General features: G+C 31.3%; 5 protein-coding genes and 1 long non-coding RNA gene across 12 annotated transcripts in view; 3 read left to right on the forward strand and 3 right to left on the reverse strand.

The window, feature by feature from the left end:
• Window positions 1-4,281: 4,281 nt before the first annotated feature.
• LOC126866770 (15-hydroxyprostaglandin dehydrogenase [NAD(+)]-like) lies at window positions 4,282-7,447 on the forward strand. The gene is made up of 7 exons (XM_050620724.1): window positions 4,282-4,862; window positions 5,318-5,463; window positions 5,547-5,673; window positions 5,929-6,035; window positions 6,115-6,288; window positions 6,582-6,736; window positions 6,822-7,447. Exons 1-7 carry the CDS (start codon window positions 4,859-4,861, stop codon window positions 7,054-7,056), a joined length of 948 nt encoding a protein of 315 aa, XP_050476681.1. The 5' UTR covers window positions 4,282-4,858; the 3' UTR covers window positions 7,057-7,447.
• On the reverse strand, window positions 6,295-6,964 carry LOC126866779 (uncharacterized). Its single transcript, XR_007690038.1, has 3 exons — window positions 6,816-6,964; window positions 6,591-6,722; window positions 6,295-6,512 (listed from the first exon to the last, which is right to left on the reverse strand). It is a non-coding gene; the product is annotated as an uncharacterized LOC126866779 (long non-coding RNA).
• A 178-nt stretch (window positions 7,448-7,625) lies between the features above and the next one.
• On the reverse strand, window positions 7,626-13,491 carry LOC126866768 (protein LSM14 homolog A). Of its 2 annotated transcripts, none has more exons than XM_050620719.1 (7): window positions 13,259-13,491; window positions 12,080-12,234; window positions 11,756-11,942; window positions 10,428-10,635; window positions 10,029-10,310; window positions 9,588-9,767; window positions 7,626-9,490 (listed from the first exon to the last, which is right to left on the reverse strand). In XM_050620719.1, the coding sequence occupies exons 1-7, from the start codon at window positions 13,377-13,379 to the stop codon at window positions 9,187-9,189; spliced, it is 1,437 nt and encodes a 478-aa protein (XP_050476676.1). In that variant the 5' UTR covers window positions 13,380-13,491; the 3' UTR covers window positions 7,626-9,186. The 2 variants fall into 2 exon arrangements, with proteins under 2 accessions (XP_050476676.1, XP_050476675.1); XM_050620718.1 differs by having other exon boundaries at window positions 11,651-11,942.
• Window positions 13,492-13,712: 221 nt separating this feature from the next.
• Window positions 13,713-16,491, forward strand: LOC126866771 (cytochrome c1, heme protein, mitochondrial). Of its 2 annotated transcripts, XM_050620725.1 has the most exons (9): window positions 13,713-13,868; window positions 14,014-14,130; window positions 14,695-14,745; window positions 14,986-15,134; window positions 15,199-15,331; window positions 15,460-15,624; window positions 15,763-15,876; window positions 15,942-16,076; window positions 16,162-16,491. In XM_050620725.1, the coding sequence occupies exons 2-9, from the start codon at window positions 14,059-14,061 to the stop codon at window positions 16,273-16,275; spliced, it is 933 nt and encodes a 310-aa protein (XP_050476682.1). In that variant the 5' UTR covers window positions 13,713-13,868; window positions 14,014-14,058; the 3' UTR covers window positions 16,276-16,491. The 2 variants fall into 2 exon arrangements, with proteins under 2 accessions (XP_050476682.1, XP_050476683.1); XM_050620726.1 differs by lacking the exon at window positions 13,713-13,868 and having other exon boundaries at window positions 13,898-14,130.
• A 1,245-nt stretch (window positions 16,492-17,736) lies between these two features.
• On the reverse strand, window positions 17,737-19,595 carry LOC126866774 (ubiquitin-conjugating enzyme E2 variant 2). Of its 2 annotated transcripts, none has more exons than XM_050620729.1 (4): window positions 19,337-19,595; window positions 18,765-18,907; window positions 18,382-18,507; window positions 17,737-18,317 (listed from the first exon to the last, which is right to left on the reverse strand). In XM_050620729.1, the coding sequence occupies exons 1-4, from the start codon at window positions 19,359-19,361 to the stop codon at window positions 18,177-18,179; spliced, it is 435 nt and encodes a 144-aa protein (XP_050476686.1). In that variant the 5' UTR covers window positions 19,362-19,595; the 3' UTR covers window positions 17,737-18,176. The 2 variants fall into 2 exon arrangements, with proteins under 2 accessions (XP_050476686.1, XP_050476687.1); XM_050620730.1 differs by lacking the exon at window positions 19,337-19,595 and adding an exon at window positions 19,025-19,294.
• A 1,021-nt stretch (window positions 19,596-20,616) lies between these two features.
• Window positions 20,617-24,333, forward strand: part of LOC126867178 (tyrosine-protein kinase Src64B) — an 87,269-nt gene continuing 83,552 nt past the window's right edge. For 3 of the 4 annotated variants that reach the window (XM_050621415.1, XM_050621414.1, XM_050621417.1), the window contains exon 1: window positions 20,617-20,915. The gene's annotated coding sequence lies outside the window, so the exon portion shown is untranslated. The remainder of the gene's footprint in view (window positions 20,916-24,333) is intronic. The other variant, XM_050621419.1, reaches the window with a different exon arrangement.

Here is a 24,333-nt window from a genome sequence, read left to right on the forward strand (position 1 = left end):
GTCAGCAATTAGCCACGTTCCTGTGGACTCGATAAATTTTCAAAGTCTATTTTCTCGAAAACTAAGCCGAGAATAAAGCAATTTTATTTTATATCCTTTTCTAATTTGTTTAAAAGGAATCACGATGTGCTCAATTTTACGTGTTAGTCGATCGTTACCTTTGTAAAGGAGAAGTCTATATTCTACACCTACAATTCGTAATTTAGTCACTGATACTGTTAATGGGTAAATTAATATTAAAAAAGTTTATCGTTCTTGTTTACGTGATTAGTATTTAACTTCTCTAAAAACGCGCGATATGCTTCCATAAGCTTATTTATCACAGGAAGATGGCACGGGCAGTGGTAAATTACAAAATAAATTTAAAACAGCAGTGCTTGTAACATTATCGATACCTTTACTCTTTACTCGTTAATGTGCGGAATTGATCAATACATCTTCTCTTCGTTTAATGAGTATTATTACTAACTTCTGTACTAAATATTTCTTATTATGTTCGTAACAGTCGTCTATCTTAAACTATTATACGGTACGTTCATACTATTCATTCGTATATTCAACGTTTATAAAATTGTAATGGTTTCTCGTATCACTAACAGTTTTAATTCTCTTCTGCTGGAATTGAAAAATTGAACAATTAAAAATCGAAAGATCAACGAGGCTAGGCTGTGATATATTTCTTCCGACCGATCTTCATTTGTAAAAAGAAAAATAATTAACTAGATAGTGCTCCAAGTCTTTCAATAAAAAAAAATAATGATTCACGCCAATAAAAATTTCATTTTCTGCGTCAAATTTCTCACAAAATTATGATTTATTCAGTTTGAGAACCCTAAAATATGTACGCTTCGCGGGAGTAAAAATATGTTTTTGGACACTAGCGGTTACGGTATTTTCTTATCAAGGACCACTGGAAACTCGATTGATCGAGAGACCATGGGTCTCTTGAACTTTGATTCGAATCTTTTATCGTATAGAGAGAAAAAAAAGACCAACAACTCTGAGAGATTGCTGCTTGGCCCCGTTCCTTCCTACGTTTTCTCGCGTACCAACCATGCAAGCATATACTTAGTATAATACGTGTCGTTGTATAAAGGTGACGACTATTTACGTTCACGTGGTTACACGCAAGCGATTCTTAGGTAGCAGATAATTCGTTTGCGAAACGTTAGAGTACGTGTACAAAACGTTCTAACCAGATCGAGTGAATGATAACCTGATAATATTCTGCTTAATATAATATCTACGTCTATAGTTGCAGATTGCTTCGTCAGCCGTAGAAGGTTTCGAATAATATTCTTTGAATGGCATAGAGATATCTACATACATATATGATACAGAAAAGAATCTGTGCAGATTCAGAATCAATTGCATCTGACATTTTACTATGTATATGATGAATAATAGCAATTTTATAAAAATATTCTTACCATTTTCGAACTCGTCCCTTTTAGAATCGAATTCTTTTTCGATTAATTGTATCATGGACAGTGAAAATTTCATTTAAAGAATATTACTGAATTGTCATTTTATAATTCTAATCCTTCCAAGATCGAGGTGTCTTTTTCCAATTGCGCGTGAAATTTTCTTGAGAATGTTAAGAAAATTTTACATCGTTTAGTGTAGAATTCAAACACTTGCCTGATTAGTTAAATGCCAAACGATAAGAATGGTGATGATTTATTTAAGAACATTATTTTTAAAAGTAATTTCGACGGTAAAATCGGAGAAACGTAAAGAACAGGACGTCGTTCGTCATTATTCTAAAATGATAAGCTCGAAAAATACGCATAAAGAACTGAATTGTTCTTATTTGTATTCTTGAGACGAATGATTTATATTTATCTATTTCTGCAGCTTTCAAAGTATTTTTAATCGATATAAGGATCTTCATTGAATGTTAGTAAACGATTCTTGTTATTATTATTGTAAATGGCGCATTGTAAAATTTATAATTATTCATATTTTAAAAAATTCGTTTTTAAATCTGCAGACCCTATATCTTCATTCAAAATTAGAACCTCCGTTTGTCTAATACTTTCAATCAATTATGCAATAATATCGTAACAATGCGATCAAATTCGTCAGTCGAAATCATTGCTTTTTCTTACAAATTTTGGGTGGAAGAAATAAAATATGTGAAAATTAAAGAAAAAGAAAAAGGAGGATGGAAAGAGGAAGATAAAGAAAATACAAGGAAAGTTAAATCAAACAAAAGAAAGGAAACTAAGAGAAATTAAATATTAAGATAAAAGGCAAAGTATGATGGAGAGAACCGAAAATTTAATTTAAATTAATTATTTTATTTGAAAAATTAATGTAATTTAATGGACTGAAAAACAGAAAAGGAATCGTTGAAAAGTAAACTATAATAAAAGAGACGAAACAGAAAAGAACGAGGAAAGAAAGAGAAAAGGGAAGAAGAAGAAAAAGAGAATGCGTTGTTTCTAGCCTGTTACTCGGAGTAAAGTTCACCGCGAACCGAATCATACCAGATTCGCGATGCGCCTTTAAAACGCGTGGTTTCGCCGCGATTTATCACAACTTCGCCGAGACGAACACATTAAATGCACTTTTTTCGCGATAACAGACCCCGAAGCACGAGCTGCGCGTACGTCGACACTTTATCGCAGCTGCGCGCCACACGACACCGCGCAACTATGTTTTCCAAGGCTTGAGACCCAACCACATCCGGCGAAACAGTAGTTTCAGCCTTTTGCGACGAAAAGAAAAACCGAACTAAGAATAAAAAAGCAAGATAATCGCGAAAAGTGAAATTTAGAATAATATAATTCTTCTCAAAAGTCACTTTATCCTCTGTCCTTATTTTAATAAGAATTACACAGTCGAACCTTGATGACTCGATCCTCTATACTCTATAGGACTGTAATGTCGTTCATTTTCTTCCATTCTGCTGTAAAAAACCTCCACAAGTCAGAATACACTGACTCGTTGCAAAACTAATTTGAACGCTTACCTTAAAAAACTGTTACATTCATATTGTATTGCGATATATAAAATATTTTCAAATTTCAATCCATCAGATTTGATGAGCAAACTAAAGCAAACTAATAATCCAAGACGTATTTGCAACGTACAAATGGTAACAAACTATCATATTTTTCTTCCTAAACCTCTCTTACTTGAAAAACTCGATAAAACAAAATTTCGGTGACTGAAAGATCTCGCACTCCTCTTGAGGTTCGAGTCATCAAGGTTCGACAGTATTACGGATTTTCCCTTTCACTTCTTTTTCTTCTCGTATAACAAACAAATGTAAAGTCAAAGATTGAAAAAAATCATTGATAAATCATTGATAAGTTTAGTACATCAAAAAATATCACATGACGCACTTACAAGAGATTTCCTCTAATCGCCCTTCCTTCGCAGTCCATCAAAGTTCAACGATGAATCGAGGAAAGTGGATAGGCGCCGAGACCTGTAGGAATTACCAATGATATAAGAGAGATGGATGGGTCATAGAATTTGTATCATAAGATCACTGCACCATAATTGCATTTATAGAATCGGCAATACGCATGAAGCAATCTAGCATCGATATCACACGACATTCCCACATTTAACAGTTTATTTCGTAATTTTTCTGTTTTCGCGAAATTCCTGTGAAAGAATGATGTAACCGTATGATAAAGAATCTAGTGCAGAATATGCAACGTATTTTACTTAATCTCTAAAACTGTTATGATTATTATTATTAATATTACAATTAATCATATTCATTAGTATGATTAATATTATTAATCACAATATCAATTAATCATAATTAATATTATGGTTAATATTATCGCAACATAAATACTCTCTTGTTTATATATATGTATATATACTATTATAATTTAATTGTAATGCCTTTGAGAAGATAGTGTGATCGTATGGTATAATTGTAATTTAAATACGGATATAAATGTAAATTTTATAATACCAAGTATATACATAAATTTCATTTTTGCAAGTCCTCTAGTGGCTTTAAATTTTCCAAGACCTTTCAACAAAATTTGATAAATTGAAAAGGATTTATGATAATTTATATATTTTCAATAGAATCCACAATTTAACATGTAGACTCTTATACAGATATTGAATTTTACTAATTCTAATAAATAAAAAAATCTACTACTACTACAATAATATTATACTAATTTTATATTACAATATCAATTTACGTTTACATCATAACCTAAAAAGCATTAAAGAACAAAATTAATAATTTGAAAGATATCCAAAGTATCATTACAAAACATTTATACCCGTAATACAGAAATATAACTGCCAAATTGATAATAAAATACAACGAATTCAATTAAAATTTTACCTTCGATTGTAATTAACTAAAATTCTTATTAGCACATCATTCACTGACATATCTTTTACCTGACGCATACGATTAAAACTGCGTATACAACACAGAAGAAATCGTGTTTATCGATAGACTGCAGTCATCGAAGCATAGTGTAATTGGGTTTATCGCGAGAGCAGACGCCGCCACTGCGTTGAAATTCCTTTCCGAGCGATCAGCAAATGCGCGATAAGAGATCCCGGCTGAATTAATTACTTTCGGTGGGAAGGGTTAATTAGAGAAGCTATCGACTGTTCGCTATTCGTCATCGTCCATCGTGGATAGAAGCGGCGAGAGGAGAGAAACAGTCGGCCCCTGTTATCCATCTAACCACGGGGCATCCTCCACGATAACAATCCAAGACTTGGCTTATAAATACCATCGGCGAAGACCGATCGAACTTTAGTATACTGAGACACGTTAACCCCGTCTTGTGGCTTCTAATTCTTTGTAAACGTTATCTCGTGTGTCCGATTCTCTTGCGATTTCCTTTAGACAAAAATGGGTACGTTTTAAAGCGTACTTTTAGAGTGAATAAATAAAATATATAAAGAAGAGTACCATTTACTCGAATGATTTCAGTTTGAAAAATGAATAAAAGATGCTATTATTTTGCTTAAAATTTCTCGCCTTAATAAATTTCAAATTAATTTCTTGATAATTAGTTAATTAAATAATTTTGAATAATTGGGTTGAATTAAATCGAAGAATTGTTGAATTGATTTTTCAGTATATGGTGAATATTTTTTGTTTATATGAAAAAAGCTGTTATTAAATGGAAGAAGTAACGAATTGTCACGCAATAAAGTGTCATTATTAAAGTGGCAATTTCATCTTCGAATATTTCAATACTTTTAAAATATTTCATTTGAACATTCTAATATTAAAACTCTTATTTATGAAAGTTTAGTTGTTACGTAAACGTAAAACGATATTTTTAATGACGCGTGAATTTTACAGAGAATGAAGACGCTAGAAGCAGACGATCTTCCTCGTCTGAGAAGGCGATAAATGGATTGGTTTCTGGAAAAAATGTGCTTATCACCGGCGGCGCTGCAGGTTTAGGGAATGCGTTTATGAATCATTTTTTGAAACACGGTACAAACGTAAGTGTGTTCGTAAATCGATTCCAGAATCATAACATCAAATTTTAAAAGTATTCTATCATTTAAATTAAATCGGTTTTTAGAAAATAACTATATTAGATATTGATGCTGAAACCGGAAAGCGAATAGAATCGAGCGTAGAAAAGTCCTATGGCGAGAAAAAGGTGCACTTTATCCACGTCGATGTCTCCAATTACGAACTTATGGCTGGTGAGCATCAAATACAGTATCATACAGAGCAATAATTGATTAGATAACACGTTATTAAGTTTTTACGAGTTTCTAAAATGTAACTGATAAAATATATACGATAGAAGCAAACTGGTTGACTGGACCTTGATCTAAAAAGAACATAAATATTTTGATTTTAGAAACCAACTGATTGTGATATATGTTATGAATTACCTGCATGTGTTTTTCTTCCCTTTTATTATATATTAATTTTTATTCGTTTTTCAATTACAGCGGCTTTTGAGGAAGCTTTGAATTTCATGAACGACATCGATATTGTTGTAAATAATGCCGGTATCTTGGACGAACGACGATGGGAAAAAGAAATAGCGGTTAATATTGTAAGTAATGAAGGGCTCTAATTTTTTATTTGCGTTTGTTTTAATCAAAAAGTATTCTATTGTTTCTCGATCGTGTCAGGGAGGAATGGTTTGCACCGCATTACTGGCTGCCAAATATTTGAGCAGAGACCAACTTGGACACGGAGGAACTTTAGTAAATATTAGTCAACATATAGATATTAAAAGCACTGCTCAACTTCCGATTTACACAGCCACCAAACATGCTATCATTGGTCTTTCACAATCTTTAGCGGTAAGATATTTATTTGTCTGAACTAATCGAATGATATACATTTCGTAATTTTAAAAGTACTGTCGTTAAAATATTTGTTATTATTAGTTGTTAATATAAAAAAAAGAAAAAAGAAAAATGACTGATGATGATGAGATTTATTATTAAATATCATTCATTCTCAATACCTTAATTTGTTTTTTATTTCGTATATCGTTTGCTTTCCTTCAGAGATTATAATCAGCCTACAAAACACACGATATCAGAAACAGCAAATTTGATTAAATAAAAAAACTAATGTAAATCTACTTTAGGATTCTTACCAGTACGAAAAGACTGGCGTTCGTGTGATAACTCTGTGTCCTGGTCTGACAGAAACCGCCCTCACAGTGAACAGTCCAAACAGATTACTTTCTCGTGTTATGAAGGCGGACTTCGTAAAAAATCTCGAACAGCTGTCGATACAAACGTGAGTCCTTTTCCATAAAAATTTTACTTTGAAAATTAACAGAACTAATTTTCATTACTAAATCTGTTTTTCTTCTTACAATTAGTCCGTATGTGGTAGCTCAGGGTCTAATGTCAATACTGAGAATCGCAGAATCCGGTACCATATGGGTGATTGAAAATGGTCGGTCTCCATATGAGGTCTATGTTCCAAATCCACGTAGTTTGCGACGTACTTACAAAAACAATTTCACGCTGGCTGAGACCAAGGTAATTACAAAAGGTCGGCCAATTAGAGAAGTCTGTGACAATACACGAACAGGTCTGATGAGCTGCGCTTGACGGCACGATGGCGAAACATCTTTGATCATGATGATCTTCCGCGGTATTCAAGAAGCTCTCAGACTGGGACCACTACGATGTGTTGTCGTCTTGCCTGAAAAAGTCCCTCGTAGTAACATACGTGGAGAATTTCGAATGGAAAATTTGTCGATGGTCGACGGAAACTATCAAATTGCATCTTTTTCGATCACTTGAAAAATTGTTGAGGAAAAGAGGTTCAAGCTGCAGACTGCTTGGTATTTGTTAGTCATTAATACAATGTTAAGTATTTATACAGATAGTCATACATATATACTCAATGTTTTGTACATAAAATCAACGTGACCATATTTAAGAGGTTTCTTAAATAATTACAATTGTTGACAATAATGATATTTGTTTTGTAATATGATCAAGTCTTTTTTTATTTCTTCAACCTTTGTTCAATAATGTCAATTTACAAATGCTTTTTCATGTTATCATTTCTCCTTGTTTGACAAGCAATTTGTTTATTTAGTACGAAAAACGCAATGATAATTGACAAATATTATACGAACAAACCTCTCGAAATAATTAGTGGGCTTAAAGAGTACAACAAACATTATTTTATTACTTCAGTATTATTCAGCATTGGGAATCACAATATCCGCTGTACAAAACAAAAATTCTTCATCGGAAAACCGCATGTACTGTGCATTTCTTTACACACGCAATGCATAAAACTTAAAAGTTATATTTTTTCTTTCCCCATATTCCTTCTTACTTTACTTATCTTTATTCATATATGCTTTATAATTTTTTTGTAGTTTTACTTTACTTTGCAACTTTACTGGTAGCTTATGGAGATTTTCGATTTATATGTAACTAAATCTCATGTTATGTATGTATATATCTGTATACGCTTGGGACTCCATATGAGCCATAAGAAAATAACAGTCGCAAATAATATACTTATTCTGCCTTTGTTTTTTGTTTGCGTCTTATATTGTTAAGGACATTATCATGTTTCTAGAGTCTTACTCTCGCAACGCTATCCGCGATCAGCGCGAGAACGTTCTCGTACATCAAACGATTTCTTCGAAATTCGGAGCTATTAAACGCAGTCGAATTACAAGAAGGCATTCGCACTCACATTTTCTCTTTCACTAGCATACTACGTTCAATATTTCAAAAACTAATAGTCAATACAATCGATGTACGATTCGGCTTCGCATGCGCACGCGTATCTCTATGAATCATACAAAATCAATCTTTTTTTTCTTTTTTTCTTTATATAAGGAACAATTCAACGTTCCTGTTCGAAAATCAAAACCCCCTGGTAAATATGTGAGTAAAATAATTATTCCAGCTTAATTCGCATACACGGTCATTATAAATAAATAAAGTTTTGACTGTTCCAAATAACCATAATATATTGTCCTACTCTACTCTGCAATTTTATGCATATTCCTCCATTTCCTCCTTTTCTAATCTTCCTTTATTTCATTTTTTACTCACAAAAAATCTGTAAAGAACAGTTAGTGTATTATGTGTTTTGTTTCAAAAACATCGCAACACATGCAATACGAAAAATTAATTAGTCATCTTCTTCTTCGTCTTCGCCATCTTCCTTGAAATCGTTTCGTGCTACTCTTTCACATTGTATTACAAAAGTTTCCATTACATTCTTATTGTTCACTTAATCGTAGTTGCATGCTTGTCGAATAAATTAATAATGTTCAAAAAAAAAGATTAACAGAAAATTTAAAACTTGTTGCTTTGTATACATTCCTTTGCAAATATTCTACCGTCTGGCGTGTATTGTACTTAATTACATTCAGAAGCATTCGACGATTCCTTAATTCGTAGGACATAATGGCTTTGAATATCGAGTTTTCGAAAATTAACTACTTGTAACAACAAGATTATTTGTCCAGAAACTCTAAACGCAGGATCTGCAAAGCATTGATTAGTCTCCTACGTTCCTGCATGACAATTCAAAAAATTCACGGTAAAGTTCTCTTAAATAACTTCTTTCCTTTTTTCTTTTGTTCCTTTGAGTCATTGAATCCATTTTAGACTCGATTCAAATCAGTCCATAAGGGCAGAGCATGTATCGTAAAAATCTTAATCTAGAGTGAATACTTATACATATAATAGCGCATTGTTCATTCAAAAAGATACAACGCGACTATTCTGCTGCGACTGAGTAGTAGATTGTTCGTTGGTCGTACGATTTTGACTGCCAGGATTATTCTGTTGCTGCTGATTAGCGGGTTTACGATTTCCACCTCTGGAACCTCTATAACCACCTCGGAAGCCAGAACCACCTGCACCACCACCACCTCGATACATGCCTCCCATTCCACGATTATAGTAACCGCGTCCACGAAAACCACCACGTCTCGTTGACGCTACACCAAATGTTTCAGAGTTCAATTTACGCTCTGTCCTCCAGTCCGTACGTTGGAATCGTCTGAAATAAAAAAAAATTATTCATACGATTTTTTATATAAATTTTAATTATAAAACTTTAAACTATATATTATTAAATTGAAAATTCGTCAACTTACCCTTTACTCCTCTCAACAGCTTCACAGCTGATATTATCGAAGAAAGATTTGGACTTGTCATAATGAACTATCTCAGGTTCTTCCTCGGGCTCTCCTTCACCGGCTCCTGTTTCGTTACCACTATCATCCTTCTTTTCGTTATCAGCACCGGCATCAATTTTCGTTTTTGCTAACTGAGATCTAAAATACATCATACAAGAAGTAAATTTTAATTCATTTTCAATTATCTTTTAAGTAGACAAGTTTATATCTACAGATAATGGATATGTTGATGCGTTGCGTAAGCAAAGGATATTATAATAAAAATATATTGTTTTAAAGACGCATATCGTTGATTTTGCATGGTATCCACATACGTCGTTTCAAACATACTTGAAAAGAATCCGGCAGTACCATGCTATATACTACATATATATGTATGTGTTTATCTAAAATACATACCTCAATTCCTCGAACTCAGTATTGGCTTGTTCGAAGTCATAATCATTATCGAATTTCAGTGTATTCTTGGGTTTGGCACCAGCATTACCAGGCTGATTTCTAAAACCGCCGCGACCTCTTCCTCTTCCGCGCATATTTCCACGATTCATCCATCCACCACGATTTCCTCGACCACCTTGATTATGACTACCTTGTCCTTGCAGTTGACCATCTTGTTTCATTGTATCACGCTTTCCTTCGTTATATTGCGATACAGTGCCTCCCGTTTTATTGCCGCTATGGCTGAAAATAAGAATATATAAATGTATCTAGGAATACTAACAACAGTTAATTTAAACTGATTTAATTAAAGTTTAGTTCTTTAACGTTCAAATATAGATATATTGTAATATTTATTACCTATCGTGATCGCGCCGAGCAGGTTGAATGCTTCGCATATTCGTCTTTTCACCAAGCTTGCCAACATTTCCGCTCTGCTGTTGTTGCTGCTGCTGCTGTTGTTGATGGCCCACCTGGATACCCTGATCCATAGTTGGACTCTTTCGTGTCAATAAAGAGGAAGTTGGAGTTGTTGATCGTGAACCTCCACTAATCAGATCTAATACACCTGTGAAAGTAAGGTGGATAAACATGCATGTTATATCCTATACCATGTGAGCAATACCACGAATAAGAATTTCGAGGTCAAATATTTATTTAAACGTGATATAATATATGGAATATTTAAAATATGTATTAAATTTCCAATTCTAGCTCTAATTGAAGTATGATTGCAAAGTACTACATTAAACATACATTGCACAAAAACTAATCTTATAAAACGATTTCTACCTGAAATTTCAACTGTTCTTGCTATCATGTTACTTGCTAGTGCATAATGCTTCTAACGCTATTTAAATGAAAATCAAATGCATATTCTTAGGGTAAAATTATAAATTATAAATGCAATAAAGAAATTGTCATGCATTGTCAAAATATAAAAAGCTATCAAAATTCATGTGCATATAAATATATCTTATAAGCCACAAATATATCAACAAATCAATTCAAATATTGAAACTGGAATACTATTATTTCATTATCTTAAATATTTATTGGCAATATAATATTAAATATTTGTCTTAACTTAAAAAATTATACACATTAAGTAATAATGTAAATAACGTTAAATTGTTTGTTATTGCTTAAATAAATATTTTTAAAAATTAACGGTATGAATTAACTACTAACATAAGAAAGCAAACATTAATATAAAAGCGTAATTATATTGTAACAGATAATATTAAACAAAACATTATATCAAAATAATATTAAAAATTTGTAATAACTATACATATATTCTTATATATGTATAAAAATATTAATAAATATGAGATCAAATGCACTCAAATTCAATCAAAATCACCCAAAAAGATTGACAATATAAAATTCAAATGCAAATCAAGTCATAATAAAAATGTATGTCACACAGCATAAGCAATGATTGATAAGCAATTAAAAGAAGAAACACAATAAAACAAAGAAGAAAAGACAATAATATTACAAGTGAAGTTAGCAAGCATTACCAGAGAAGCATCAAGCATGCCATTGGCAAGGGATAGTTCATAGCAAAAACAGTTTACCATCTTCCAGAGATTGGTCTTTTGGTAATGGGTCGACATTGGCCGTCGGTAGTGAGTTTGGGATAGAGATGGCATTGGGTTCAGCAGAGCCCAAGCTCAACTCACTTGGCTGTTTATTTATTGGTCCACGAGGATCTCTAGCAGAAGTTGGCATTCCCATTACAGGTCCCATGGTGCCCATTGTCATGCCATAGGGTGTTCCATACTGTCCACCCATTGGGCCCATCATTGGATGAGCATAACTAGGCTGTGGCTGGTATGATTGCTGGCTCATAGACGGTTGTACCGTCATCTATAAATAACCAGAATTATTTAGCAATCAGCATTATAGATAATACTGACCTACCCTTTATTATTTAGGTTTAGTATTGCCTATTAAAATTTCATTTGGAAAATATTAAAAGAGAAAAATACATAAGTTATAATTACCTGCACAATGGCTGGATCATTTGGGATAGAACTGACATTGTTGACAACTCTAATATCTTTAATATCTGAACCACGGAATAGAATATATTCATATACTTGATTTTGTGGAGCCACTGGAAGTTGAGTTTCTCTATCTTCGGTGCCAAAAGAACGTACTATATTGAGAAAAAAATAAAATATTACATATTTTAAAGAATCAAATAAATGAAATAAGATATTTATTTATTACATTTTTATTATTATTTTCAAAAGTAATTGTCATAATTACATAATTATAAAATTAAATATAAAATGAAGATATACACTATCTAATATAATACAGATGAAAATTAAAATTCAATAATATGAATAAATTGAAACCCATATCATACAATTTAAATTTTAACGATTTATTGGAACAGCTCTGTAATATGACAGAAAAAAGGAAGGACATAAGACATAAACAGAGCAAGTATAGAACACAAACATCCCATACAATGGTAGATTATAAGTAACGGCTTTCAAACTCCACATAAACATAATAGCAGTTATATTATCATTGAAAATATTGAATCCTAATCAAATAGATATTCTATGATTTAAATTCTATTTGTTTCTTCCATTTCAATTTAAAGCTATAGGAAGAAAATCCAACATAGTAACATTAAATAAAGAAATATTACAAAATTAAATATGCGCTTATTATGAAAAATCTTCTAAAATTTTAATTATTGCTCTGAGATACAAAATAAAATGTACAACTATTCATTTGAATAATATTATCTGACAGAGACTTGTTTCTACTTTTTTGTATCTAAGTATAATTGTTACGAATTTAAGAGTGCTCTGTGAACGTTTGATATATTTATTAGAAGTAAAAGTATGTCAAATAATCGAGTAAATTTCAAAGTATACATTCAAATAAAGTACAAAACACCCGTTATAAGTGACGGGTGACCCCGGTTGTTTTGCATCAAAGTTTTACCGGATGAATCAAATACCGACTGTTCCATAAACGTTTTCGAATACAACAAATACACAAGAATCATGAAATTTTTGTAGAAGATACGTAAACGGGACACAGGGAGGTAAAACGAAAAGATAGTCGAATATGAAGAATGACGCTTATTAAAACAAGATAGCCGGGAAATGAAACAGCGGCAAAACTGATTTCGGTATCCATCTTGATTTCAGACTCACCATTAGCTAGAGCAATCGTGCATTCTTGAGGATCAACAGTAAAAAGTCGCCCCTCATAACGAATATCTGCTTTCGATATTAAACTAATCTTTGAGCCTAATTCTGGCATTCCTCCGCTCATCTTGAATCTCCTTCCTCTGCACGGTGATCGATGTGATATTACAGGATTCACGATACCATCTGACGAAACCACCAGCTGACACCAATGGTCGACAGCGAACTGCCAAGTCTACCAACAGAAATTGCGCATGCGCCACACCCCCTATATATTTACAAATAGTTTACAAATTTCAAATGTAATCAAGTTGAAAAATAAATAAAATATTAGAAATAGAAAGCAACGAGATATCACCGAAAAAAGTAAATAAATATTTTATTCGTACGATATTGTACCCATAAACGATTTGAAACGAGTTTTAAATAACTTGTGGCTATAGCCATTAAATATTGTTATCTTCGAAACCTAAGAAAACGCATTGCTTATGCTTATTATGTTTGTAGAAAAAAAACATTGCACACGAAAGAAAAAGATATCTGATGGAACCATTTAAAAGTTGAGCTTACTATATTGGTATCCTTGATTAAAGTCGCCTTAGATATTAGAAGTTGTGTAAGTACCTACGGCTTTTGAATGTATGCCTTTTCCTTCTGAACAAAGTTTGTGAATGCATGCAAGAATTATGTGTGACAATAGGAAAATTTAATCGATGTGAGCAATTATTGTTCCACTAGCATATAATCTATTTATTGTGCAGATATTTAATTGACTAAGAATCTTGTACATTGTACCTTTGGCCAACATGGCGGCTTCATTGGGTCGGGTTTGTAAATTCGGTCTTTTGAAATCGAATTATGGAACATTATTTAACCAGGTATGTAATTTAAAAATGTCAACTGTTTTTAGATATATTAATATGTCTATTCGAAAAATATGATTCTTTATTTGCCTATCATTCTTATAATATTGAAGTATTGAAACTAATACGGATCTCTTGACGAACTATACAGCTTGTCGGCTGCTATGACATTTTTCTTAGAAAATACTTTAATTTTGTATCGTCTGTTACCTTTCCAATTCTAATTAAGCATGTTTTATAACAGGATAATAAATTCAACAAGATTTTGAAGACATTTTATTCGATGTTATGTAATAGTTATCAGCATAGAAAATTGTGATGTTGCTGTGACCAAACATATCTTAAATTATGTGGGTAGCTTCAGAAAATCAAATTTATAACTTAAAGTACTCGAAATATTACATTATTTAAATAACTATATATCTTTTATAACAAATTAAAACAGATAATAGCAAAATTAGTATAAATAGTTGTCAATATCTACTACTCCAAAATATGTTACAAATTTGATTAAGTTTAAAATAAAAAATATTGTATTGCAGGTTGAAAACTCTATTTGATATTTGAATTTTAATTTAGCAGGTACATAATTTCTCTACTACAAACCAATGGTCTAAAGGTAGAAAAGTGGTATGTGTATTTGTCTAATCAATTGAAGATGCATCCCTATCCTTATTCCTAATGTACAACCAATAAAGTATAAAGTCACTAAATATATGAATACATATACATATATATATATATATATACATTTTTGTAGTAAGTTTTAAATAATTTAAATATCATAATATATATATCTTACCTATATATATACATATATGGAATATAAAGATCCATTTTAAAATACTTATATAATTAAAATAATTACAGCTGTTAGCATGCTTAGGAGTAACAGCTGGAGGTATTAGTGCATTAATTTATGCTTTGGATCAATCTGTAAAAGCTTTTGATCAGGTGGCACATGCACCAACGTACAAATGGGGTTTCTATGGAATGTTTTCTTCACTAGATCATAAGAGGTAATTAAAAGTATTATAAAAGGTAACCAGTAAGTTTTAAATATATATATTTGTTGTTATTTAGTCTCCGACGAGGTTGGGAAGTATATAAAAATGTATGTTCAGCCTGTCATAGTCTACAATTTATGGCTTTTCGCCATCTTGTGGGTGTTACACATACAGAAGAAGAAGTAAAAGCTATTGCAGAAGAATATCAGGTAAATACTTTCAGGCAGTTAAAGTAGTGTTAAACGTATAAAGATATAAATAGCATGGAATAAAAATTAATAAGCTAATTGCACAATATTAATAAAATATACGTTGAGGAATATATTTGCTAATATAGGTTCAAGATGGTCCTGATGATACAGGAGCTTATTTCATGCGTCCTGGTAAATTATCTGATACAATACCATCTCCATATCCAAATGAAGAAGCTGCTAGAGCAGCAAATAATGGTGCCTATCCACCAGACCTAACATACATTGTTAATGCATCACATAATGGAGAGGTAAATTGATTAAATTAAATTTTCTTACATAATTCCTAAATTGAATATTATATACGTTTTATCAATTTTATTTGAAACAAATTATTAATATTCTAGAAGTAGAGTATTCTTAAACATGAATCATACTTTATATTCTAGAATTATATATTTTCATTGTTAACTGGGTACTGTGATGCACCAGCTGGCCTTACTATGAGAGAGGGTCAATATTTCAATCCTTACTTTGTTAATGGAGCTGTTGGTATGCCACAAGTAAGTCAGCGTAATTAAGATACTTACATAAAATTGATTCCTAAATTAATTGTATAATATTTTAGATTATCTATGATGAAGTGGTAGAATATACAGATGGCACTCCTGCAAGTGCTTCTCAAGTAGCAAAAGATGTTGTTGAATTTCTTATGTGGACATCAAATTCTGAATTTGATGAAAGAAAGAAAATGACTATTAAGGTAATAATTTATATTAATATATATTTGTTGAAATATATTCAATTATTATTAATCTAAAAATTACACAATTATTACTTGTTTGCAGGTCATTGGTTTGGGTGCAATAGCATTACCACTGGTCGTATATTGGAAGAAACTAAAATGGTCAACTGTGAAAAATACTAAAATACTTTTCACTCCGAGATATAAACGACAGTAATAAAGTAATAAAATTTCACCTATAAAGCTATATTAGCTCGACGAAAATAATCCGACGATGTTAGGTTCGAATATTGGAATGTAGTTTTATACCTTGTTTGAACGTTGCAAAAACATAATTGCACGGAACTGTAAACGTTTATTTAATACGTCAATTGCCTTGTACATATAACTACAATCAATGTCATCGTCAGATTGAAATAAATTGTTAAACTTATTTAATTATATATTCATTGCCTAAACAAAAAAATTTCCTAAATATAAATATTATAAGGAATGAAAAAACGATTTAAAGATAATTTCTAAAGAAATTTGTTTATTTTTTTTTTTAAGCTTGACTTCATCGACATGGAGTAATAATTATTTAATATTTTTATTAGTATGAATTGGATTACACTATTACATTACTTATAGTGTAATACTGAAATGCAAAGCTAATGAAGAGGTATGTATAATGTTTCAGGTAGTTGAGAATTTAATAATATTACACGATAAATGTGAACTTGTGTTAAAAATCTCATACTTTGGTTTGGATTTACTTTAAAAGTAAGGATCAACATCGCTACAATTTGGACAATAAAATTTCAAAAAATTATATTATGTTTGAAATAATTTATGATTATATTTCTCTTTCTCTTTTTTTCTAAAATGTAACATAATTATGGAAAACTTTTCTTCCCCTCTGTATACAACTTTATGGGAACGGTATAGTTCATGGCAATTCATGATAGAATTACACTAGCATTCAGACCTGGTTCCCTAATCATTGAAAAACTACTTATGGTACTTTGGATATTTATTAAAAGTTAAGTATGATTTTATTAATACATCAATTATGAAGCTTTGATCAAAGAGTAAATAATACATGTTTGCACTATATCTGCACTATAATCATAAGAAGAAACTGAAAATATATTTCTAATATATAAATAGTGGAATATATGGAAAGTTAAGCATTTTTAATCTAATGCTTCATAAATTGATGTATACAATGATGCAAAACACTATACCATTAACCACATGTTATTACAAATCAAGTTATTACTTTATATTTTCAATTGTAACATAATTTGTTTATCAGTTAAGAAATACTTTTTTTTATAGAATAAGAGGCCGTTCTTGGATGATGTCTCAACCAAACACGCTCAATATATGCTCACTTTTATGCTACTTGCACAAAAAGGCACATTATTACATTAAATATTGATCTCAACAACCTGCTATTTGCTAAAATCTTAATAACAACTAACAGAGAAGAAATAAAGTAAGGCTTGATAAAAATGAGCACACAGAAATATAAATTATTAAAATTTAGAATTGTCTACAATAGTAATTACTGAGACACCTCCATAAATCATGAAATGGCACTTATGCACAAACTGAAATGTCATTCAGGCAATTTTGTTTCATTTAAAAAACTTTGAAGGCATAAGTTATTCTTAGTGATTATTACTTTTATTACACAGTCTGTGTTTCCAGTTTTAAGAATCAAAATATGACTTTTGTTTTAGATTGTATTAACTTAAAAAGCTGAAACAGCATTTCCTTAAATTAAATATGTGTGCATGGTTTTAAAATATTAAAATGAAAATAGTAATTTTACACATATATATATCATACAAGTATATATATGTTATGTTATATATGTATATGAAATATGCTTCATATTTAAGAAATAATAAGTAGTAAATGATTTATGAATTTTGTAAGTAAATGTTTTACTAAATTGAAAACACTGAATCAACTTTTATAGTCATTATCCCCCTTGCTTTTTTTATACAGATGTCACTTCTTAGTATATGTCTTTATTCGGCACCCATTTAATATTATTTGGTACCTTTATTGTATCTCGCCCCATGCTACCGCAGAAAGGAAGAGGTGTTGTGTTTACACGTGGTTAGGCTAAAAAGTGCTACCCTCTGGAGGCTGAGACAATTTCATATTTTCTTTCAATGTCATTAAACGGCGAAGTTCTTGAAGAACTGTCTTAATTGTATATTCTCGTTGCCATTTTGCAAGTACTGGTACACTGCGGTTATCAACCTATAAAATTTAAAATCAAATACATATTCCTATTTCACTGAAACTGAGAAAAAGTGATACTTACTGCACCAGTAGTGCTGTTGATACAATTCATATTGATCCTGCTTAAAAATCTTACATTGGGAGCGTCATCTGGATATCTCTGACCACAGTCAATTTTCAAACTATACATCCTATTTTCATATGGTGTCTAAAAAATGTCATATACTTTATAAGTAACATATTTGGTTAGTGATATTAAAATATTTTCCTGTTATTAATAATAACAGTTATCAGTTTTATTAATTTTATTTGACTTTTAACATAGTTAATTCTCTGATTTATATTTATACAATACAAATTCATGAAAAGATTTTAGAATAACAAAAAAGATATTCCATAGATAATTAAAATAATATAACTGAAATTAATTTATCGAAGTAGAATTAAAAACTTAGAAAAAATTACTCTAGGTGGTCCAATTATCATTCCAGTCCAATGCGTAAGAGTCATGTCATCATCGTTTTCCAAGCCCCAACTGATTGTACCATCACCTACACCTTTTTGACCTTGCTCTAATTCTTCTAATAAACGAAAGTTTCGAGGCACAACTAAAAACATAAAACTAAAGTTATCTTCCACGGAACTATGAGTGAAATCTTATTAATTAAAACCAGTGAAACAAATACAGGTTATGACTCTATGATTTTAGACATAGTGTAACTTGCCTCTTGTTCATATTTTCATAATCTCCTCGCCAATATATATAATTTTATATATATGAAAAAAAACAAAATAATACTGATATTTTCGAAACGTTGACGAATCATTGATTAGTTTTATACACGTTTACTGTGCGTGATAACTTATTATAACATTACACGTCTGCTCTTGTATTTTACCGAAATTTCGTAGATGTAATTTTCACAACGATATTTTATTTATATCATTTATTAACCTTAACTCTTGAAATTTGTAAAAGTACGAGACCTACTTGCTGTTCCCATCTTTGGTCCGTAAAACAGACATAAAATACTTACCTACACCGGTAGTAGGTACCGCCATGATATCTTATTTTTATGAAGCGCTGTATATTTTTCTAAAGAATAGCAAATAACACCAAATAATGTACCCGAAACGAATTCACTTTAGAACATACAATTCAACTATAATGCGAATCTTTCATCACCCAAAGCTAAGACGAAGAAAATAATATGTAATATTCAAGTGAAATTCACTTTGCGAAAATTCAGCCAACCTCCGTGAGGTTGTCTGTTTCCACAGACTATTCACTTTCTAGACGGGATTATCACATCATAAGTTTCATATTTTGTAATTACTATCGTTGTTTTTACAAACTCTAAGGCAATTTTTTTCATTTTCCAAATTTAGAAACACAACATTTATGATATTTATAGTCATATGATTGTAACATTACAAAATTTGACAGTTCAATCATTTTAAACGAATTTTATTCCTTCTACTGATATAAATTATTTTCTATAAAAAATGTAAAGAAAATGATTGAGTATTAATATATATTAATAATGATTTTTGTTATAAAGAAGATTATCTACAAATTTTTTAATTGAAATTATAAAATTTCATAGGTCGATGCTTATATTCAAATTACAAATTATACAAGATGTTTCAGTATTAATGGTATAAATAAGATAGGTAGGAATGATTCTACACGAAAAAGTAAGTCGGAAATACGGAATAAATTTTTTTTATTTGAGGTTTGTTTTTTATTTATATTTCGTTTTCGAGAAAATCGAGTTTGAAAATTTATCGAGTATATACATATACTTGAACTTGGTTAATTCCGTGCTGGAGAGGAGGTTAGTCTACGTATGAAAATATGTAAATGGTAAGTCGAAAATATAGAACAAAATTTCTTCGTAGGTCGTTTCGTTTCTGTGAAAACAAAATTTGAAAATCGATGAAGTACACCAGGTCTATTCTTAACTAAACACATTCAAATTTTAATTTTTTGAAAACAAGGCCTTAAACAGAAAAGTGTTATTTTACTTTTTTCATTTATTTTTGCATGTGGAATAATCTCCTGCTGATTGTTTACTTGTACCCAGATGGTAATTAGCTAAATTCACATATGCTAAACAAATATTCAAATTCAACTTTTTTGAAAACGAAATCTCAAATGACAAAAGTTTATTCTATATTTTCCACTTGCTTTTTCGTATACAATTAATCAACTTCATTTATGCCATCAATTTTGGGATATCCTGTAGATGTAAATATTTTATATTATTGTAAACATTGGATTTCGTGTGTAGAGTCGGGGCTCCGTATTTCGTCGATACGGTTATAAACGATACGAATACTATAGGGAAGGAAGGTTGGTTGGTACAAATGGCGTCAGCTCGTAGAGGGGAGGAAGTCGGTAGTATCGCGCCGGCTGCGCAAGAGCAGCCTGCAAGACAGATTTTCTAATAATGAACAACCCGTGGTAACTGTCAGTCTGCTCGTGGTGCATTCGTTGACTCTTGGCTGCGCACAGTGTGTTCCGACGTGTGTTAAAATGTGCTGTATGTTTCATTGAATATTCCATTGAACGCGGATTACTCGAAGAACGCCGAAACTTCTGTTGTAACACAGGTAAAAAGAATTTGAATTTTTCGCATAAAAAGTTTCCCTTGATAGCCGTGTGTGCTGTTTGACATACGTACAGATATGTATACCTATTGGAGTGCTCACCATAATAAACAAACGAACGCCATTGACCTTTAGTTTCGCACATTGGTGGTAATTTCTGAATATTATATTCGAAAGCATTCTTTTCTTAAGAAATTATATTTTGTTCATCTTCTATAACAGTTCATTTACACGAGTCTTTAGTCTAAATAATATTTGTGTCAGTGTTGGAACATATCATTGCAAAAACTGTAAACAGAAGGTATCGAATCAAAACAAGTGCTTTTCACGTAGACAGATAAATAGCAAATGGCACGGTAAAAAATATTCTAGCGAAAATTTGTAGTAATTAAGTAGTATTCTTTCGCAATTGACTAAAATTCAACGTTTGATGAATTATATTGTAACTTATTCTAATTGAAATGTATAAAATCATCTTTATACATTTTATTTTCATACGATAAACATTGTTATTGTATCTATTAATTATATAGATACAAAGCACCTTTGAAGATGACAAAATATATCCAAAACGGTGACCAAATTTTAATCTAACTGTGCGTAAAACAAATAGTGCACTCGTCATCCATTTTAGTGTAAGAAATCGAAAGATAGCGTTTACTCAAAATACATGTATATTTAAATCTCATTTATTAGTTGCCAATGGGTTTCTAACATCTCGTAAACGGGTGGTACTATCGCGTTACAACGCGCTCGGTCGGTTTACGGTGGCTGCCGTAAATGTTCACGGGGAATCGAACAAAACGATAATCGCTATCGTCGCAGTTACAGTCGAGTTTCGATAGTTTCGCGTCCCACGAACCTATTATAAACTCGGTTAGTTTTCACCCATTAAATCCTGTCTACTTTCCATCCGTGATCGTTCAACATTGTTGTCAATGAATGATCTCGGTAGTGAACCGTGAAAAACAGAACAGAGGCAATGACGAGGACGAAAGTAAGAGAGCCAATAATGCGTATCCTTCTCGGTTTGTTACGAGGAACGGCCGTTTGTTCGGTTCATATGTATACCGTTATAAGCGCGATTAGCACTTAGAATCACTTGAATAATCAAAATGATTAATTCATAACTTTTCATTGGCATTTTAAAAGTTTGCAAGGCGTGTATGAGATTAGAATGATTAACACTAGAAATATTGAAATAGTCGAAGTAATCGATTCGTAATTTTCCCTAGAAATTTCATAGATTTACAATGGTGTATATATTCAAGGTTTTCAACCCAATCTTGTATGTATTTCAATTCAGAAATGTGATATTCAACGCTAGAACTATGGAAATAATCAGAATAGTCGAAATAGAGATGTTATAAATTTACAATTCAAATTTGAACAGTTTGAATAATTTAGAGATTTTTTAGATTATCATAAAAAATATAGAGACAATTGAAATTATAGAATCATAGTTTTCCATTAAGAAATTTAAATATAGATTTACAAGAGCTAATATTTGGAGGATTTTTATGACATTTACTAAGGTACATTTATGAGCAATATTTGCGTTATATATTTTTTTAAATATCATTTATTTTAATTTCTTTGATATAAATTTTGTAATTTAGTGGCTATCTAGTTTGAGGATATTCGATTCGATAGAGTCGGTCTGCCCAGAAATCACGCACAAGGGAATCGTAGCGAGGTATATAGTCATAGCGCATGCCGTAAACTTTCTTTAATTGTAAATCTGTCGTTGCGTGGCGTCGCCGGCACGCGCGTGCGACATTGCGCTCGCGAGCTTTCACCGGAGAACCGCACGCGCCTACTTTGCAACGTGGATTGACCGTTATCGTTCACGTTCGATAACATTGTGCTACGAAACGCTGATACTACAAACTACTGGTCGTATTCCGAAACACGATTCATGGATATCTATAAAACGTTTTATCGTCGTTATCAGTTAGCGCTGTTTGAATAATAATAGCTATATAAATGGTAATTTATTTCTTATATTGATAAATGTGATATATCAAGTTGATAATATAATTTTAGTTTGGCATTTTTCGTACGTTTGTGTGAAAGATTTAGATATTTGTATAAAGAAAAGGTTACAAAGTGCCATATCAGGATGAAAATTTTTCGTATGGAAGACTGATTTAAGTGTCGCATCTTCCTTTCGGTTCGTGCATATATTTTTGAACATTACGTTAACGTAGTCGATTATAGTTTAGTATAAGTCTAGTAATTCGTTATCGATATGAGTTATCAGTATCTATTGGTTTAACATTATCGGAATTATAACCGCGTGCATACTTGATACAATTTCAAAATTGATTTTATCGAAAGAGAAGCCTTATTTCAACAAATTTGCTTCCTTATCTTCGATTCGCCTTTTTAACATTAACAATTTAAATCATACATCATTTGCCGTAGTTTATCTATTTTTAATTAGGGAATTTTTCACCCAACTGTATTGTTTTATCATTAAAAGGTTTGATACATTTAATAAATTTCACGCTACAATTAAACTTTTTCTAAGAACTGTAAAAAATCTTTTGTTTATCAAAACAAGAGTATAAAAATTCAAAAGCCATAGTAGAGATACCAATAATACCATTAATAATGGAATGTAAATTGATCATTTGACTGTTTTATGAAAATCGTATTCTCTGCCATGAGTCCGTCGAGCCATAGCGTTGCATAAAATGTATTTCGAGTTTGAAAGCATCGACGAATAATGTGCTTTAGGTTCCTCTTTCTGAACAGATGATTGTTTACACAGAACGGTATGCAGATTTGTTTCATATCGTATCAGAGCACATATTTCACGTTATAAACTCGTCGAATGGTAGAGTTTTTCATTCGAAGTCGAATGACGACGTTGCTCGATAAATATGTAAATGAAAGATTGAAATTAACGAAATGAGAAATTCTGACATTTTGTTAATGCCTCCAATTTGTAATAATAATATCGAATGCGTAAGAGGCTTTTCTGTTTATGCAAAGCAATAAAAAGAAATAAGCTGGAACAAAATTTATGCGAACATTAAAATATCTAGTTGAACAAAGCGACGCGAAAGCATCGCGATCGTTAATAAAAATACGGGAGAGCGAGTATGACGATGCAAGCAGCATTTTCTATCTCGGAATAATCACTGTTTTGCCACTGTTCGCGATTAAGGTCATCGAAGCTATAGTACATTTCTGACAATAGGCGATTTTACTTTGCCATTGCTAGAAATTTGCGAAGGAATCTCTTCTTTATTTATTTATTTATTTATTTATTTATTTATTATTATTACGATCGTTAGATTGTGAATATTCACGTAAATTCATATTTTTATGAGTACAATTAAAGAAATGGAACTTAAGCAGAAATTTGTTTTACTATCTAAATATTAAAATGTGTACTGTAATTTGGATATTT

This window comes from Bombus huntii, chromosome 6 (genome assembly GCF_024542735.1).
Source record: "Bombus huntii isolate Logan2020A chromosome 6, iyBomHunt1.1, whole genome shotgun sequence".
Lineage (NCBI taxonomy): Eukaryota > Metazoa > Arthropoda > Insecta > Hymenoptera > Apidae > Bombus > Bombus huntii.